This window comes from Manis javanica, chromosome 3 (genome assembly GCF_040802235.1).
Source record: "Manis javanica isolate MJ-LG chromosome 3, MJ_LKY, whole genome shotgun sequence".
Lineage (NCBI taxonomy): Eukaryota > Metazoa > Chordata > Mammalia > Pholidota > Manidae > Manis > Manis javanica.
The window spans coordinates 173,927,397-173,946,390 of NC_133158.1; the positions used below are offsets into that span (position 1 = coordinate 173,927,397).

Genomic DNA, 18,994 nt, shown 5'->3' on the forward strand with positions numbered 1-18,994 from the left:
TGCTGGCCACACCTTCCCCGGAGCCCACACAGCACGGCCCCGACACGCGGGCTTGGGCTCCGGATGAGGAGCTGTGTGCCCGCTCCCCGGCTTTGGGACCCTGGGGGTTAGCTCACTCACCGGGCTGGGGTGAGGACTGAAGGAGGGCACCTAACGTAAGCACCAAAGTTCTTGTCTGGCACTGCGTAGAAGCCCGGTAAGAGCTAGAGTTGCCTTTCCTTCTTTCTAGAGGCTCCTGGTAAGTGCTCGGTAATGAATGTTCTCACATCATTTGGTTCAAAGAGAAAAAATGCATCTCCCCATTTAACCATGTGGGACTAAGCTACCAGGAGATTACAGGAATATTGCTGAGCCACGAGCAGAGAGGAAAGAAAAGCTCAGTAATGATTTGCCTGCTTATTTCTAATAAAATCATGCCTGTGGAGCTGAATCTTTGTCCTCAGGAAAAGCTCACTTTGCTGCAGCGGTGTGCAAGAGCTGCTGTGAAAGGGGATGTGGGACAGTGTGACCTTGAGAACAGGACTGGGTGGGGAGGACGGCTCTCTGCACGCGGCTGCAGGGGCCAGTGGAGGGCAGGAAGGGCCTCAAGGGGAGGGCCTCCTGCCCCTGTCTGCGCTGCCTGAGTGCGGAGAGCCGCTGCCCTGCCGGCTTCCCCTGGGCTACAGCCCCGGGCGCTGGTGAGGCTGAGACAGCCGCCAAGGAGCTGGAGGGGGTCAAGCTCTCCTTTCCCAGCTTCCAGCACCTGCCACACAGGGCAGCTGCTGAGGGAGGGGCATGGGGTGAGGGAGGGCGTGCTGCCTGTTGGAGCAGAGAGGAGCTTGGCACAGGGCTGCGCTGTACCTGTTTCAGTCCTTTATGTGGTGCCAGGGCAGAGCCTGGGCAGTGGTGGGTGAGGGCTCCTTGTAATAAGCTCACCTCAGAAGCCTCCTGAAGGCAGGGTGTGGAGGACACCCTGGCTGATGTTCATGTGGGGTAGTGCTGCCTAGCCTTCCTCGGAGAGCTGGCCAGAGCTGGTGGCTGGGACAGGACGCCCCAGCCCTGGCCTCTGTGAAGAGCGTGGATGAATGGGCCACAGTCTCATCAACACAAGACCCACGGGTGGTTGCAGGCTTCTAAGCGGGGAGGCCAAGCTCACAAGCTCAGACAGGGTCGGAACCACATTATCCTGGCAGCCATGGAGACAGTATGGGTGGTCCTGGGGAAGCTCCGAGGCAGGGAAAGAGGAGGCTTCTACTCTGAGAAATGACAAAAATGAACATAGAAGAGCAGTAGGGAAGTGTTCCCTTTTGCAGCAGAGCCTACCACCCAGTCCAGGCCTCAATTGGTGTGTTGGACCCCAGGCAGGCTCTCCCACCCTCACTTTTCTGAGCACTCCTTGTGCCCCACAGGGCACCTCAGTTCCCAGGTTGCAACCTTCCAGAGAAGCCTCCCCCTCCAACCATTGTCAAGGAGAAGGTGCCTTGGCTTAGCAGTGCTATTCTGGAGCTCCCAGGCACCCACAGTGGTGGCAGTAATGACCTGGCAGAAGCCTGAAACCCAGCATGACCCGCGCTGCTGAGGTAGGTCAGGGATAGGAGCTCGGTTCTTGGTCAGGCCGCCTCATCCTGGTGCCACTCAGCGCTGGCCCTGGGCAAGCAGCTGTCAGCTCATCTTCCCTTGTATAAGATGGGGATGACATGATCCCCCTTCAGCACTGAGGACTACCGGGAGGTGCCAAGGGCTCAGGACAGCGTTGCTGCAAGCACAGAATTCTGAGGTGGCTGTCCCATCCTTTCTGTTGACTGTTGTCATGGAAACATGTGCCTTGTACAGCCCCTGGCCCGTGCTTGGGACATGCTCTGTAAACACAGGGCTCATGTGCTGCCTATTGTGGTCATGCTGGGAATGCTCAGAAAGTACCGGTTTTGGCCAGGGCCCCATACCTAAACGTTCCTCCTGCGCAGTCCCAACAAAACAACTCGTTTCCTTGGGATTTTCTCCTTCCAACTAGCAGCCACCCTGCCCCAGTACTAACACACCACCAGTGCCTGGAGGAGCTACTTGGCATTAGAGGCCTTTGCAGGGATTTCTGAGTTCTCAGATACTCCATGAACCTTCTGTTCCATCAGTAGCTTTTTGCAGTTTGGCCTGCCTCTGTGCCTGCTCAGCTGCCCCAGGGAAGAACCAGCTGGGGAAGGAGAACAGTGTCTTCCTGCCTTTTCTCCACTCGGCTCCCTGATGCTCACCCTTTCCCCAAGGTGTGAGATGTGGGTTTTGGTGTGTCACTACCCCGAGAAGTTCCCCAGGGCCCCTGCCATCCCTCTCTTCCCGAGGAGGTGGTAACTTTCCATTGTCTTTTGGAAAGGAGGATGCTGTGTTCTCTTCGATTTCATATGCCTCTCGCTGACTCAGGCCGTCCCACTCTGTGGTCCCCTTAGCGTTTCCAGGCCCTTGTACGTGGGAAGACCCCATTTCTCACCTTCATGTGAAGTCCAAGGGGGAGATTTAAAGCAATTGGGAGGCACATGCCTATTAGGAGCTAAAAGGGCAGTGTCCAGGTAAAACTAGAAGAGAGGTTGGGTGCACTACTGCTCCCCCTGGAGGTGTTCAGAATAGAAATGTGGCTATTCTGACAGCAGCCGCTGCACTGCCACCCAGAGCTGCATCAGATTCCCCAGGTTTCAGGGCACAATCCCCAACAAGCCTGCCCCCCCACTTCAGCTGGCAGCCACAAGTGGGGTCCCCAAGCACACCACATTTCTGACCAACTGGCTACAAATCTGGGGGGTTCTTAACTCTCCTCAGTTTACGTAATTCACCTGAACAACTCTCAGAACTCAGGAAAGCGCTCTACTTATGGTTACAGTTTTATTATAAAGGATGCAAATCAGGAAGAGCCAAATGGAGAGACGTGACGGGCATAGTAAATAAACTAGTGGTGGTGGTATTTCCAAAAATCTGATGCTCTGGAAACTGCCTTAGCTATCTCAGTTACTTGCCTTCTACTTTTAAGCATTTCCTATGTGCCAGTCACTTTTATTACCTTATGTAATTCTTTCTTCTGTGCTTTGAAGTCTTTGATGTTATTATACCCACTTAAAAATGAGGAACTGACATCTAGGGGGTGGTGGCTACCTTAAAATAATACAGCTGAGCAGTCCCAGGCTGGGATTTGAATCCGCCCAGCCAATTCGTGGTCAGAGAAGGGGCATCTAAATTTGCTTCGAACAGTTAGGTAGGAAGCTGGACCCTGCAGTTTGGGAAATTAGCAGCATCTGTGGGATTCCCAAGAGACTTCCTGGTTTCTCTTAGCTACCCCAGTGGTTCTCAGTTGGGGTCTTACTGCCCCTTAGAGGGCATTTGCAAATGTGCAGAGAGAGTCCAGGGTTTTGGAATCCTGCTGGCATTTACCTGGGAGGTCCAGGGATGCTGAATGCCCTATGAGGTGCTGGACAGTCAGGCATACACTACATGACAGAGTCCTGCCCATGAGAGACCCTGGGGAAGAACCTGTTTACTTCACCTGCCTCCTGTCTCCATGGAAAGCCACCTGTGTCACCATCTCCCAGGCTGAATGAATGGGAAATCAAGAGTATGCCCATCCCAGCCTTTAACCAAAGGCACGGCAGTGTTTCCAGGCGAACACAGGCCTGTGGGAGAGGAGCATCTTGTCCTGCACCCACTTGTTCTGAATTTTAATATAAGGCTTTTGCTTCAGTTGGGCTCTTGTTGGTCAAGGAAGATCTGGATTTGGGTGGTGAGAGCTTGTGGGGTAGGAAAGGCCTCCTCCTTGGTGCCTGGCAGGAACTCCCCTGTACCCCACCCCATGTAGATGGCTGCCTCGCCTTGGGGTCCCTCTTGGGGGTCTGCCTCCCACTTCTGTCCCTGCAGTTCTTCCTTTCCTCTGGGCTTTTTGTTTCTCTGTTGGTTTTATTCACATGGAATGTGTGCAGAGGAGTCTAGCTGAGATGTCATGGCTGAACCATTCTCTTCTTTTTTTGCAGTCGGGAAGACGTCTCTGATCACGCGGTTCATGTACGACAGCTTCGACAACACATACCAGGTGAGGTCCTGGGCCCTCCGCCCTACACTGTGTCTGCAGCTGTGATGGCACCTAGAGGCCACATTGTCCTCTCCTGGGCTTGCTGATGCCGGAGGAGAGCAGGATGGCCCTGGCTCCTAGGGCGTCCGTGTTGCCGTGAGGAAGCTTCCCTTCTGTGCATGGGCCCCAGCCCAGTAAAGACCCCTAGCCCTTTTGAAAATCCAAACTTCAGTAAAGGAAACATTTTCAAGAGGGGAATTCTAAAGACAGAGTGTCTGTGTTCTCTTGCTCCCCGTGGCAGATCTAAACCATTACAGTGTTTGGTCACATGGGGGGTCATCATGCTGGAGGGGGATGGACAAGATGCAAAAAGAGGAGGATTTAAGTCAGAGGAGTAGGAGAACCTGCTCCTCAGTCACAGCTGCATTTTCCGGACCTTCCACGCATGCACGCACACACAGGCACGTGAACGTGGGACCTTCACACACTTGACCCACTCTCGTGCTCTGTCTCACACACACACATATACACTCACACACACTCACATAATTGCTGGGACATTTCCTTCCCTGGAGAGACTGGAGTGATGGGCTGGTGCTGCTCTACAAAGCCGGAGACTAGACAGAGTAACCTCTCTGGCTTCTGGCTTTCAAGAGTGGTCCGGGTCAACCAGTGGCCTACAGGTGGCTCTAGGTGGCCTAAAGGCTGAGCTTTTGAGGGCCAATAATATTGCATTTCCTGGCATCACTGGTGAGTGAGGGATTTTTTACAAATTAAGTGAATTTTCACTGCAACTAAAGCTTTTTGTGAAAGGCAGCAAGTTTAATCATTTCAACCATTAAGAAAAAAGATTATTTCCTTCCTTAAGATAGACATAAATGATGCATTTTTCTAAGCTAGTGGGTTCTGTGAGATAATAGTTCCAAGAGATGTTAGTAGGTGTTATTTGAGGAAAAAAAGGCAGGTAGGAAGGTTTAGTGCTTGTATAGATTTCAGGAACACTGGTGAACAAAGTAAAGTTGGCTTTTCTGCTGCAGGACTTCTCAGGGCCTTTCCTATATCAGTGTATGGTTTTGATTTACTGAAAGAGGGATGTAATGTGCAGAACCTCCCACATGTATATTTGATCATGGAATCCTTTTTGTCACCAAGTCCTCAGAGGACAAATATTTATAGAATGCACTGGGGACTGCTGTGCTATGAGGCCCCTCCCCTCCACCTTGTGGGCCTTACAGAGGATGTGGAGCCCAGCTCCCTGCAATTACAGTTCTGTCTGCTCTTTAGTCTGCTGGTTTCTCTCTGACCCCATCACCATCTTTGCCTCAAATGCAGCCCCTTACCCTGTCTCCCTCTAATTCCCTGCTTTTCCTCTGCTGTCACCTGAAATTCCAGAGAACTGTGGACTTGGTAAGAACTGACTGAAGGTGTAGGACATGAGGCTCCGGAAGAGCGGCCCCTGGTGTTGTGCTTGGCCCCGGGTGCAGGCTTTGGCATGTGTCTTGCCCACCCTTTGTCTTCGTGGTTCCTCTCCAGGCCAGGGCTGTGTCCATGCAGGCTTGCCAAGGCCTCTCCTCCCGATAACAGGGTCTCTACCACGTCAGTCTGTGTTCACGATTGAAGCTCTGAGGAACTTCATTCTGAAATCTGAGCTGGTAGTCATTTATTTGTGAGTGTGTATGTGTGTGTGTGTATGGAATAATCTCACAGATGTTTTGATTGTTTGATTTGTAAACACTATTAAGTTCTTTATGAGACTCTTGTTGGTGCCCCATCAAAACCAGGGAGACTCTTGGCTGGTTGTCAGCAGAGGTGGCCTCGGGGCCTTTGCACTGGTCCTCACTGGTGTGGATTGAAGCCTCAACTCCTCCCCAGGTCATTTGAGTCTCTCCAAGTCTCAGCCCACCTACATCTCCAATGCCAGCTCCCATTGCTCACTGCTTTGTCCTGCATCCTGTGGTCCAGTGGGCCTCCCTGCTTGCTACTCACAGTGACACTGTCACACTTCCCCCCCTTGGCTCACAGTGTCACCTCCTCTGCAGTGCCCTTCCTTCTCCTCTTCCCTGCTGTGAAAAATTCTGACTCATCAAGGCTCAGAGCACGTATTTGTTCTGCACGTTGGGCTCTCCGCATGCCCCGTCCCCCATGCCCCCCTAACCCTAGCACATTGTCTTCAGGGCTCATTTAGCCTCCTGCCTTTCCAGGAACTCGTGTAAGCTCTGGCTCCTGGAAAGACTCGGGGGGTGGCTGAGGCCAGGACTCCTTGGATGCAACCTTGCATTTGCGGGCCCGCACAGAGCCTGGCCGCAGCTGGTGTCAGCACAGGGGCTTGGACAGGCACTGCCTGCCTTGGATGGAGAGGGGCAAATGGTTTTAGACCCCACCAGACTGAGAGCCAGAGGCACGCTGTTGATGGCTTGGTGAAAGGGGGAAAAACCCCGGGGGGAGCAAGTGTCCTCCCCACTGCACGCTTTTCTGGCTTTTTTTTTTTCATTGCAGCAGGTGGAAATTCCTTCCTAATGCCCTTTAAAATGGTAATGGTAATTAGACTGGGAGGCTGTGGCTCCAATTCTGTGTATACACAGGCTCATTTTAATGAATCCTCTGGAGATGGAGAGGGGCAAATGATACTTTGTTTATTTCCTTTTACTTAACACAGTGGCAGAGATGTTTGGGAAGTAGACAAGTTTGCCAAGGGCTCTGGAGATGTTCCTGGTTGTCGTCCAGCACTGTGCCCCTCCCTGCCACCCTCCACCAACATCCTGGCCCTCAGCTGCAGAGCCCAGCAGACCCGGGCTCCCCTACCTGCCTCAACTCCCTGAGGTGCCCAGACAGTTCCCAGGATGCGGTCTCACCCGCACCCCCCACTCCCCGCCATCCTTGCTGTGTGGCCGTGGTCTTGTTTCTGCTTCCCTTCCCCCATTCACTCACTGACAACAGATATTTGTCAACTCTTTTACTCTGTGTGTGGAGAGACAGTAGGAAAATGACCTGGCCGCAGAATCTGGCCCCGTCCTCACCAGGTGGGTGGAAGGGTGGTTCAACCTCATTCTGGATGGCAGTCAGAGAGTCCTCCCTACGTCTAGGGCCGAATATGCCTGAGGGCATGGGGGCTGGCATTAGAGCCTGTGAGGATGAGGGCAGGGAGAGCCGGGTTCCTGCTAGACCTCTTGGGGTGTCCGTCTGCCACGCAGGTCCTGTGGAGACACCACCTTGGGAGAGCGGGTCTTCTGCCATCTCCTGCCTGGCACTTCCCCCTGCAAAAAGCAACTTCTTCTCCTCTTGACACACCTCTTCTTCAGCCACTCACCACCCCACCCATCACCTCATCTAAATGCACTCACTTGAAGAAGCACAATATCGAGGCTTACAAACAGGTTGATGAACTTCACATCTGCAATTCTCTTGTATAAAAACTAACTAAGAAATTGCTTTCATATTTATTATAGCAGATAGACACCTTCTGGTACCTGCACTGTGATAAGACAACGCTTATGCAGGCCAGTGTGCCTTTTCCCCTCCCACAGGTCAGACGAAACACACCTATAGGTCTGACGCTGTGCCACCTGAATGGGACTTACTTTAGAGCCGTCAGGGCAGTGTCAGGCCTCTGCAGGGGGTGCTGGGAGAAGAGGGCAGGGTTTGAAAGCATCAGTCCTCTGGAGTCTCTCCTGGGTCCTTTGTGGACTCTCTGTCTTGGCTGCACATCAGGGTTACCTACTGGCTATGGAGACGGCCAGAAAATTCATGGCTGGCTCAGGCATTAGGATCTTCTGAATCTCCAAGGTGACTGAGATGAACTTGTTGCCAAGGCTGGAGCATCAGCCCGTCGTGGCCCTGCCAGCATCTCCAGTTAGGAAGCCACTGACCTAACAGGCTGCTTCCGCCTGCCCGAACTTACTCAGCTGCTCCCAGGAGTGGGCGAGCGTGTCTGAAGGGCTGTGAGGTTTGCCTGCACTGGGTTAGTCCTGGGTCCCAGGGAGTCTTGGCAAAGGAATAGGATGGCTGTGTCCTCTGGTGTCCCACAGGCCAGGGCTGCCTGAGGCGCTCTTACCCCTCAGCCCCTCACTGTCATTCCTGCCTGTTCTGCCCCGAGGCTTTCCCCTCTTACCTCCTGGGTCTGTGTTAACTTTTTGGGGCTGCTAAACAAATTACCGCAAGTCAAGTGGTTTAAAACAACAGAAATTTATTCTCTCCCAGTCCTGGAGACCAGAAGTCTGGAAGCAGGGTGCTGCAGAACCACAGCCCCTCGTAGGGCATAGGAGAGAAGCCCCGCCCCCTCAGCATCCCATGGCTCCCTGCATTCCTTGGGGAGGAACCGCAGTCCCCCGGCCTCTGCCTCCAACCTCTTCACATGGCTGCTTCTGCTGAACCTCTACGTCCTCTCTCTTATAAGGACACCATTCTTTGGATTTAGGGGCCCACCGTAAGTCCAGGATTTTCCATCCTGTGATCCTTAACAAACTACATCTACAAAGACTTTATCTATAAATAAGGTCACATTTTGAGGTTCCAGGTGGATGTGAATTTTGGAAGCACGCTGTTCAACACAATACACCACCTCCCAGCCTGATCCCATTGGGGACCAGACCCTCTGGCCTGGAGCTTCAGATGAGTCAGAGACCCCTGGCTGTTTCATGGGCATGGACGCCTCCCCAGAGGAGATGGCAGGAGGAGGATTCGACTGTAGCTGAGCCGGAGAGGGGAATGATGGATCACATGCCGCGGGAGAAGCGTCTGTGGATGGCCAGGGTGTCGCGACCCAGCCTTGCACATGGGGGCAGCAGGGGTCCCGCTGTTGCAGCTGAGCACAGCCAGGGCCTCGGGCTGAGGACTCGCCCGGGGCTGCAGCGCTTTTGCCTTCGTGGGCACTTTGCTCTTCCCTCATCAAAATTAATTAATTTATTAAGGAATTGTGTTTGGCCACTGTGTTATAAAAATGAGTATACTTCAGGCTGGATTCATTATTATATGTTCACTATTATTACATTTATTTTTCCTTTTGACTTTACACGTTAAGCATCTTCATGGGCCCCAAGTTCTGTGCCTGGTAAGCAGTGCGGACAAATGGGCCCAGATGGTCAGCACTGTGGAAGGCCCTGCAAGCTCAGGGGGCCTTGGGCTGGTGGGGCAGGGAATGGACAGCTAGGGTGGGCACTGATGGGACTGAAGACTCCAGCGTTTGTAGGGGACAGATGTGGAGGGGTGGCACTTGCAGGCAGAGACATAGATAACTGGGCAGCCCTGTGTGGCAGGGCAGGGATGTCACTGAGAAGTCACACAGGGCTGTGCAGAAGTGAGTGAGGGGCCTGCATCAAGGACAGACACCACCTGACAGTGGAAGGGGCATGAGAATAGAAGGTCTGTGGGGTGCAGAAGATAGAGAGGCCTGAGTGGGCCCCAGGGTGCAGAGATGGAGAGGCCTGAGTGGGCCCTGGGTTTCTGTCTAGACACCTTGGGGAATATCAGTGCCATCAACACAAAGGAAAATGAAGAGTTGAGTGGGAAGTGAAGGAACAGCCCAGTGGGGATGTTTGAAATTAGCTGTTACGTGGCCTGGGGTCCTTGAGAGGTTAGCGGTTGGGCAGAATTTGGGTTCCCTAGGCCCTGAGAACTGCTGGGTCCTCTGGGCCAGAGTGAAGAGGGGAGGTGGAGGACCAGAAGGAGTAGCCTGTGTCTGTAGAATCCAGGATGCGTGTGCTCCCACGTGGTGTTCAGGTAACCCCCTAGCACCTGGGGGAGACAGGGAGGGGATCCTGACCCTGCTAGAGGTGGTCAGAGCAAGGGCTCACATCGGGAGAGATTCAGTGTGTTCCCTCATGCCTCAACTCTTTTTTTTTTTCTCTCTTCAAAACAATGCTGCATGCAGAGGAGGCCGGGGTTCAAATCCCCGGTCTGTCACTGAGCTGAGAGGCCCTGGGCCAGCATCCCAGTTTCTTAGTATTGCATTTTTTTTAACCTGGAAATGATTTGGTTGGGATGTAACCTCTGCCTCACCTGAAACAGTTGCCTCAAACTTTAGCACTAATAATGTGATTAATTTGAATTTAAACCATAGATCATATAGGTCTTAAAAGTCCAGATGGTAGATAATTAATAGGCCAGAAATCCTGTTGACACAGATGTGCATTACTCTACATGGTATAAGAAAAGCCAAACAAAACAATGCCAGAACCACCAACAACTGTACAACAAACTAGGCAGATGATGGTCACCTGAAGCTGGTAGTGACTTACTGACAATGTGTGCTTGTGGGCGGTTGTCCCTGCATGTGCCCTTGAGCCACACTCTGCAACTCTGCCAGATGATACTGGGCTTCTGGTGGACCCCTGGGCTCCAGTCCTCAGTAACTCCAGCAACAGGACGATCTTATCACATTAATTCAGTGAGGCCCATCTTTTGCAGACATTCGGTTCTGGGATCAAATCGTGAGGCGACTGTCTTATATAATGAGATCCACCTGAAAGCCAGCCAGCTGGGCGAGATACACCCCTCAGATTCCCCAGGGCACTGCCAATCATCCAGGTGCTCCCTCTGTGCGTGTACCCAGCCTGCACTGCGTACAGACATGCCTTTGCTTCTAACAGCTCTTCTTTCCCTCCCTGCTCTCCTCTGCCCTTCTCTCCCTTTCTTGTGAAGCACCTGCAAATCAGAAATGTGGTCGCCTCCTGTACGGAAAGCTGGCTAGTGGTGGCTTCAGCGGAAGCGTTTCAGCTTCCCGTGCAGGAAGTTGCGGTGGGACTTGGGTGGCATGGCTGCATGGTGAAGCCGTCAGGCTCTCCCTCTCATTCTGTCCTGCCTTCTTGCTGTGTGGCGTCCCACCTTGGTGCAGGCTAGCTGTTGCTGCTCCAGGCGTCATCTCTGCATTCAAGGCAGAAAAAGCAAGCAAGAGCCCCTCAAATCCCCTCCCCCTCCAGCAGGCTGCAGCTTCTGTCTTACTGGCCAGAATCAGTCACCAGATCACCTCAGCTGCTAGAGAGACTGGGAAAGCAGAATTCCCCTTTTACAGCCTCTAGGCAAGAAGAGCAAGAGGTTGGCAGCAGGTATTGGGTGACATCCCCAGGAGTGCCCGCTATGTTTCATAAGTGAAATGGACCCATGATACTCTTCTCTGCCCCAGGTTTTAGTAATCCCTCCTAACTCACTTTGTAAGGGACACTTAGCTCTTCGATCTGAAACATCTTCCTCCCTAATTGTTAATGAAAGGGCTGTGTACATGGATCCATTTGTCGCCGTTTGGACGACCTCTCAGGAAGCTTCAGGCCACACATCCGTAGGTGTCTGTGTGGCTTTTGAAGGGATTGACTAATTTTGATGAAACTTAACCCCTTATTTAAGTTGGATGGTGCATATTGTTTGGTTGATATTTCAGACCAAAGGAAATAAAAGAGCAGTTGATAAATATTTAAATATTTAAATTGAGCCATTCCCCACTGGGCAGACAGTGGGCAGACTTGTAGGCTGAGGCGTCTGCTTCAAGAATCCAGGTACCTGTGTGGTGGCCTCCTGAGCCAGTGTCCCCTCCCCCAGAGCCCATGGCTGAGTGGCTGGCAAGGAAAGACCCTGCCCAGCAAGGCTGCTGTCCCTTCCTCAGAGCACCCACTGGCCAGCCTGAATCTCAAGTTTGGCCAGCCTCATTTGCATGCTAATTTGCATGACTTTGTCCTGATACTCTCATCTGCTGGTTGGTGTGCAGAGCACACAGCACCTTCATTGTCAAAGGCTTGTTATGCCCAGCTGCTTTCTGCCACTTATGGAAGCTCTCCCAGCCACGGGCCAAGGCCCGGCCAAGGCTAAAAGAAGACACACATACACTGTTTTTCATGATTTCTCTTCCTGGGAAGAGAGTCTTGAGTCAATTTATGCAAATTGCCATTGTAAATTTCCACTGCAGACTTCATTACTGTGTCTTGTCAGAATGTGGATGCAAAATCATACTTCATAACAAATGTACCTAGCAAAGCAGAACTCAACAAGTGCCTCGGCAAACATCTCTTTCCTCAGGGATCTACTGGGCCAACGGTGCTCTGGTGCAGAGGGAGGGGTATCATAGATTACCCGTCTGGGCTCCTGTGAACGCTGTGTAATACTGCCTTCGGAGGAAGATGAATGGGAGTGCAGCTGGGAAGTTTGTGCCTGTGAAGGTTGCTCATGTTTACTATAAAATGAAGTGCCTGCCATGTTCCATCAGCAGTCTGTAAGCAAGGCAGTATGAAAGGAAAAAATAAGCATTGCCAGGCTTGGGGCGAGCTAATCACAGCAGAGGGCAGCCCAGCCTCCTCCAAGGGCCATCAGTAGTGCAGGAGGCTCCCGCAGCCCACCCGAGGAGGGGCGAGGAGGATCGTGGGGATGGACTGGCAGGAGAGTCCCCAAAGCCGGGCATGCTGCTCATGTCTTGATACCTCTTTCCAACCCTGTGGCAGTTATCAGCAAGAATAATTTACTCCATACCTTGTAAGAGGAAATGAAGTACAGAGTGCTTTGACCAAGTCTCCATGGCAAGCTAGAAGAGGGATGTGGTCTGCTTGAGAGCACACCTCTTTGAGGGCCAGCCTTCCTGAAGCTCTGGGTACATTAGTTTATTGGGATGTTAACAAGGATTACAGGCACAAAGGTTCCTAGCACAAAGAAGCTTGGAGAACATTGGGTTTCATGAAGTTCATGTTTCTTCAGTGCAAGACTTCTCAGAGCCTTTATCATATCAGTGTGCTTTATGGCACACCACTGGGGCTTAGAATATGCAGCCTTTCCCAGACACATTTTATTGCACTTTACTTTTATCACATAGATCAACTCATAGAGCTGTGTTTCACATAATCAAACAGAATCATGGTAGAGGGGCTTCTGTGTGTGGGTTTCTATAGCTTCTTTTGGAAAGCCCTTAGGGACTTGGTCAGTCCTCATTATTTTGTTTATACAGAGTACCTTCACATGGTCTAACTCCTGTGATCCAACAGTCCTGGAAGGAAGAAGCTTGATTATCCCCATTTTACAGAGCAGAAGCTGAGGGCCAGAGAAGGTGTCATTTTTCCAGGACACTCCCAATCAATTCTTCCCAACCCAGCACAGAGCACCCAGACCCCTCCAGAGCACTGGCAGTGGTCACTTGAAAATAGCCTGGGGCCCTCTGGGCACATGGCCCCACCCAGGTCCATTTGATAGGGGTGGGGCATCTGCTAGCTGCATACCAGATTCTGTGGGGCTGGTCATGGTCAGCCCCGGAGGGCATTGACAGGGAACCTAGGTTTGCAGGCAAAATTCTGTCCTTCTCCCCACCCCACAAGGGCCATTAAGGCTCCTGGTCACCCCAGTCTCTCAGCACAGGGCTTTGTGCATATCATGGATCTGAGCTCTACCTTCAAAGCAAAAGTGACCTCCTCCCACCCCATGCTTATATCCACACAGCATAATATACTCAGTCTTACCCACATACACATACCTCTGCCTGCAAGTAAATACACAATTACGTGCTCATGAGCATATCTCCACTCACCGCGTGTCTGCTCACTTGTGCATCTGTGAGTTCCCATCAGTACACACACGTGGGGCCTGGCCTGAGCTTTGGCACAGCCTGTGTCAGGTAGTGGGGAATCACCATAGTTTCTGGGGTCTTTTGCAAGGGGATGTGGCCTCCCTGGGTAGCTAGTTCTTTCTGTTTGGTGCACCCATATTATCCTTTCAGATCATTTCTGCTGATCTATTTCCAGATTCACTGTTTTCATCTCATCTATCTGCTGTTAAGCCCATCGGTAATTAAACAATTTCAGCTATTTTTCAGTTCTAAATTCATATTTGGTTTTTCTTCATAGTTTTTCTTTATCTGCTGAGATTTTTAAATCTGTGCCTTCATTATGAGCTTTTTTTTTCTTTATATATTTGAGCATAATTATATTAGCTGCTTTATAATACTTGCTTGCTACTTTAAGTATCTGGGTCAACTCAAGGTTGGTCTCTTGGGTTTCAGCCATGGGCAAGTTCACTATGGATTCAGTGAGACCAAAGAAATAACAGTAGAATGTTCTTGGGGTGAAAGGGTTATACCCAACTTTATTTCCAGGTGGCAGGTCAGTCACTAGAATCCCATTCACTCAGAGCAGGTCTGCATGCAGCAAGCCGGTCTCTCCCTCTGGGCCCCTCTGTCCACACAGCCTTCCCAGTCTCTGTCGTTGGTGCTGCCACCACTCCAGCCTCTGCTCAGCTCTCCTGCAGCCTTGTAGCCCTGCCACTGTGTCGTCCTAAGCACCAGGCAGAGCTCTTTATATAGAGTCAATAAGCACCTATTGCCCACATGTGTGTAGTGAGCTAGCTGACCAGGGCCAGGTGAGAATCTTGGCCACAGGAACCTTCACTTTATCCAGTCTCCATATTTTTTCCTTGAGTATGGCCTTCACTTCACATGTCTACTAATTTTATTTTTGACTTTTTTTTTCATTTTGTTATCATTAATATATAATTACTTGAACATTATGGTTACTAGACTCCCCCTATTATCAAGTGTCCCCCACATACCCCATTACAGTCACTGTCCATCAGCATAGTAAGATGCTGTAGAATCACTACTTATCTTCTCTGTATATACTACCTTCCCCGTGTCACCCCCCTATACTGTGTGTGCTAACCGTAGTGCCCCTTTTCCCCCTTATCCCTCCCTTCCCACCCATCCTCCTCAGTCCCTTTCCCTTTGCTAACTGTTAGTCCGTTCTTGGGTTCTGTGGGTCTGCTGCTGTTTTGTTGCTTTAGTTTTTTCTTTCTTCTTATACTCCACAGATGAGTGAAATCATTTGATACTTGTCTTTCTCCTCCTGGCTTATTTCACTGAGGAAATACCCTCTAACTCCATCCATGTTGTTGCAAATGGTAGGATTTGTTTTCTTCTTATGGCTGAATAATATTCCATTGTGTATATGTACCACATCTTGTTTATCCATTCATCTACTGGACACCTAGGTTGCTAACATTTCCTGGCTATTGTAAATAGTGCAGCGATAAACATAGGGATGCGTATGTCTTTTTCAAACTGGACTGCTGCATTCTTAGGGTAAATTCCTAGAAGTGGAATTCCTGGGTCAAATGGTATTTCTATTTTGAGTTTTTTGAGGAACCTCCATACTGCTTACACGTCTAGTAATTTTAAGCTGTATTCTACACACTGTGATTAAGACTGTGGATTCTGTTTGTTCTTTTATAGCTTGGATCTGAATTCTCAATTTTTTTCCCTGTGGTAGGCAGCAACTTAAAGTTCTTCTGTTCACATTTGTTTGTGTGTTTGTTTTGTTTTCAGTTTTAGGTTGAATGCCTGGAGTCTGCTTGAGTCAGTCAGATTTGGGCAGCATTTATATGCAGAATTTGGGGTGCCCTCTCTGTGGCTTTCTCATTTCCAGGATCTCCCATACTCTCTGGCTGTGGTCATAGCTTTGTGGTCTGTCCTCTCATTTCTCAAACGGTAAAATTGAGTTTCTTGCCAGGTTTTAGCTGCCCCTCGGGTCTAGCTGGGGCTGCCCTTACAAGAGAGAAAACATAAAAACAGGAGTCTTATGGGACTGGTCCTTTCTGCTAAGTGTTGACTCCCCTCCAGTTTCTACTTGCTTTTGGTCACTTCCCATTGCCTTCAGACAGTTGTTCGTTATATTTTGTTCAGAGTTGATAATACTAATGTGCCAGAGGGTTGCTCTGGTAGGAGCTCTGCCATTACAGAAATCAGAACTGTCCAACTTCCTTTATCTGGGGTTTTCCTCACACCTCTCAGCCTCCACTGCTCCTCCGTCTTTTACCTCTATTCACTCAAGGACTCGCACAGGTCCCCCACCTTTACTCAGGTTACCCGTCAGAAACAAGGCCCCCCTCCTCTTGGAGCCCCACCAACTACACTAGTCCTGTCTGTCTGTCTGTCAGGGAGCACAGTTCCATGTGCTCATCTTAGCTCCTTCACAAGATTGGGAGTTCAAGGCTGAATCTTGAACTCTGAATCAAATTGTTGACCACACGGGAGAGCATTCCAGCAGAGGCAACAGATCTTTATGGGTCGGATAAGAGCTTGTTCTGCTCTGTGCTAACACATAGTAGGCATTCGCGACTGAGTAAGTGAAGGAGCATTAATTACTTACACTGTTGGCCAGGAGGGGGCTGCCCAGGGAAGATCATTACCACCACCTCCCTGCAGACCTGGCCTGCCAGGGAGAGATGGGCTCTAGCTGGCCATAATGTGAAGCCAACTGCCTGTGCCTTGTGCCTGGCAAAATAGATGAGGCCAGGGAGCTAGAAATTTTCTGGTAACCAAGGCCCAGCCAAGGCCATCTTAAAAGTTGTTTCTGTTCTGTCCTTAGAGAGCTGACTTTTATTGATGCTTTTGTTAAAATCAAATAAGCTTCCTCTTAAGTGGGTTCTGCTGAGCTGTTATGGTTAGTGACCTAAGATTCTGACAGTGGGGAGCCAGACAGGATGTGACTCCTCTGCAAACTCAAGTGACAGCTTCAGGCCAGACAGACAGCTTCAGAAATGAAGGGGTTTCAGGAAGCAGAGAGAATACAGCTGAATAGTCAAGTGCAGGGGCTTTGAAGTGAGGGAGACCTGGGTTCAAATCCTGTCTCTGCTGCACAAGTCATCTGTGTGCCCTTGGTTCTAAGTGGGCTTTGGTCTCTTCATCTGGGAGTAGTGCCATCTGCATGCTCTGCCCCTCAGCCCAAGTGGGGAATCTGCCCCTCTTCCTGGATACCATAGCCTCCTGAGACTGATGACAGCATGAGCTCAGAGTCTAGGCAGTTGTTTGCAAGCTTTCCTGTGCAAATGAGTTACCTGCAGGCTTGTGGTGAACTTCTAATTTCCAGACTGACACCCCAGAGATTGTGATTCTGTCTGTCTGAGTGCAGCTCAGGAATCTGCATGTTAGGCAATCTTCCAATGTGGCTCAGAGGCAAGTGGTCCTTGCACTACAGGTTGAGAACCACTAAATCATCGGCCAGCGGGAGAGACTAGCCAGTACTAATTCTTTGCAGTCTAGCAGAGAAGCTGATAAATGGGGGAGACCTGAGGCCAACCTGAAGGTTCAGAAAGTGACATGCAGAGGAGCAGAATCCTGAACTCTGAACAGGTTTTAACCATGTGAAAGAGCATTCTGGGGCTGGAGAACAGCATTAGGAGAGGCACCAAAAGCATAAAGTGCCTTGTATGTGTCCTGACCAAAGTATTATTACTAATGTATAAAGTACAAACTGGCATCAGGGACATGAGGCCATAGGAAGTGAGGGGCAGGCCCTGAGCAGTTTGAAGGCCAATCTGAAGTATTTGGACTGTTTCCTAGGGGAAGTGGGAAGTGATGTGGTCAGATTTCTGTCTTAGAAAGATGACCGTGGTGCTATATGAAATGTTGATTATAAGGGGAGAGCCTGAGGGCAGAGAGCAGGGAGCTTTTGAGGTTACTCAGAAAGAAGAAGTTGGTCTAAATGGAGCAGTGGTAGTGAGGATGGAGAGAAGTAGACAGGGGACACTCTCAGGAGGCAAAGGTCATGAGCCCAGTGACTCACTCCATGAGGGAGGGGGCATGGGAGCAAGCGACGAGGGCCTCCGGGGCTGGGACACCTTGGGGGCGGGAGCGGAGGTGCCCTGCTTGGGGACAGGGAGAATAGAAGCAATTTGGATGGTGATGATGGGTTGCACATGGGGCACACCATGTTCAGGAGGTCTCCGGAGGACAGGCAGCTGGAGATTCTAGGGAGCAGTTGGATACTTAGATCTGGCGCTCAGGGTGGAGGGAAAGCCTGGGATGTAGACTGGGAATCCATTGGCACATCCTGTTTGAACCTGCGAGAGTAAATGAGGTCCCCTGACACAGAACAGTAGGGGACACCTACATTTTTGGGATAGAGAAAGGAAGAGGATCCTTTAAGAGCTTGATAATTGTCTTGCCAGTGGGTTCAGCCCCGGGCAAGTTCGCTATGGATTCATTGTGACCAAAGAAATTGACAGCAAAACGTTCTCTGGGGTGAAAGGATTTATTACCCTGCTTGTTCTCCTGGTGGCAGGTGGAGCACTAGCGTCTCTTCCTTACCCCAGAGCACTGGGCTGAGCTCTCTATATAGCACAATAATAGCTCATTGCCTTAAGGTGTGGAAGCGGCAGCCTAGCAACAGGCAGTTACATCATCAGGTGGTTTAGGTTCAGTGAGGATCCTGGCCATAGGCACCCCAACTTCCCCATGTATCGAATGGCAGTTAGAGAGGCAGGGAATCCAGAAACTAGCGGTGTTGTGAAAAGCAAAGGAAGGAAGAATGTCGGGGCAGAGGTGGCTCAGCAGGGCCACACGCATCCAGTACTGCCTCGCCCACAGAGTGTGCTCCCTCACCACTCGGACATAAAATGGCAGCTTTGGTGGGCAGAGGGCAGGCGCCAGACCCTCTAGTTTAGCAGTGGGTGGGAGGAGAGGAAGTGGAGACAGTAGCTTGGGGTCGTTTTCCAAGAATCATACCATTTGAATAGAGGTGAGAGATCGGCATGCAGCTAGAGAGCTGCTTAGTGACAGGGAGGAATTTATTTTTTTATTTTTTTTATTTTTGATAGGGCATCTCTCATATTTATTGATCAAATGGTTGTTAACAACAATAAAATTCTGTATAGGGGGGTCAATGCTCAATGCACAATCATTAATCCATCTCAAGCCTAATTCTCGTCAGTCTCCAATCTTCTGAAGCATAACGAACAAGTTCTTACATGGTGAACGAATTCTTACATAGTGAATAAGTTCTAACATGCTGAACAGTACAAGGGCAGTCATCACAGAAACTTTCGGTTTTGATCACGCATTATGAACTATAAACAATTAGGTCAAATATGAATATTCGTTTGATTTTTATACTTGATTTATATGTGGATCCCACATTTCTCCCTTTATTATTATTATTATTATTATTTTTAATAAAATGCTGAAGTTGTAGGTAGATGCAAGATAAAGGTAGAAAACATAGTTTAGTGCTGTAAGAGGGC

The 18,994-nt window shown here is 50.3% G+C and overlaps 1 protein-coding gene across 2 annotated transcripts in view; it reads left to right on the top strand.

Moving 5' to 3' along the window:
• Window positions 1-18,994, top strand: part of RAB6B (RAB6B, member RAS oncogene family) — a 71,646-nt gene that overhangs the window by 27,803 nt on the left and 24,849 nt on the right. For both annotated transcript variants that reach the window (XM_073232421.1, XM_037024766.2), the window contains exon 2: window positions 3,984-4,042. In XM_073232421.1, the coding sequence (XP_073088522.1) occupies window positions 4,013-4,042 (30 nt within the window). In that variant the 5' untranslated portion in view covers window positions 3,984-4,012. The remainder of the gene's footprint in view (window positions 1-3,983; window positions 4,043-18,994) is intronic.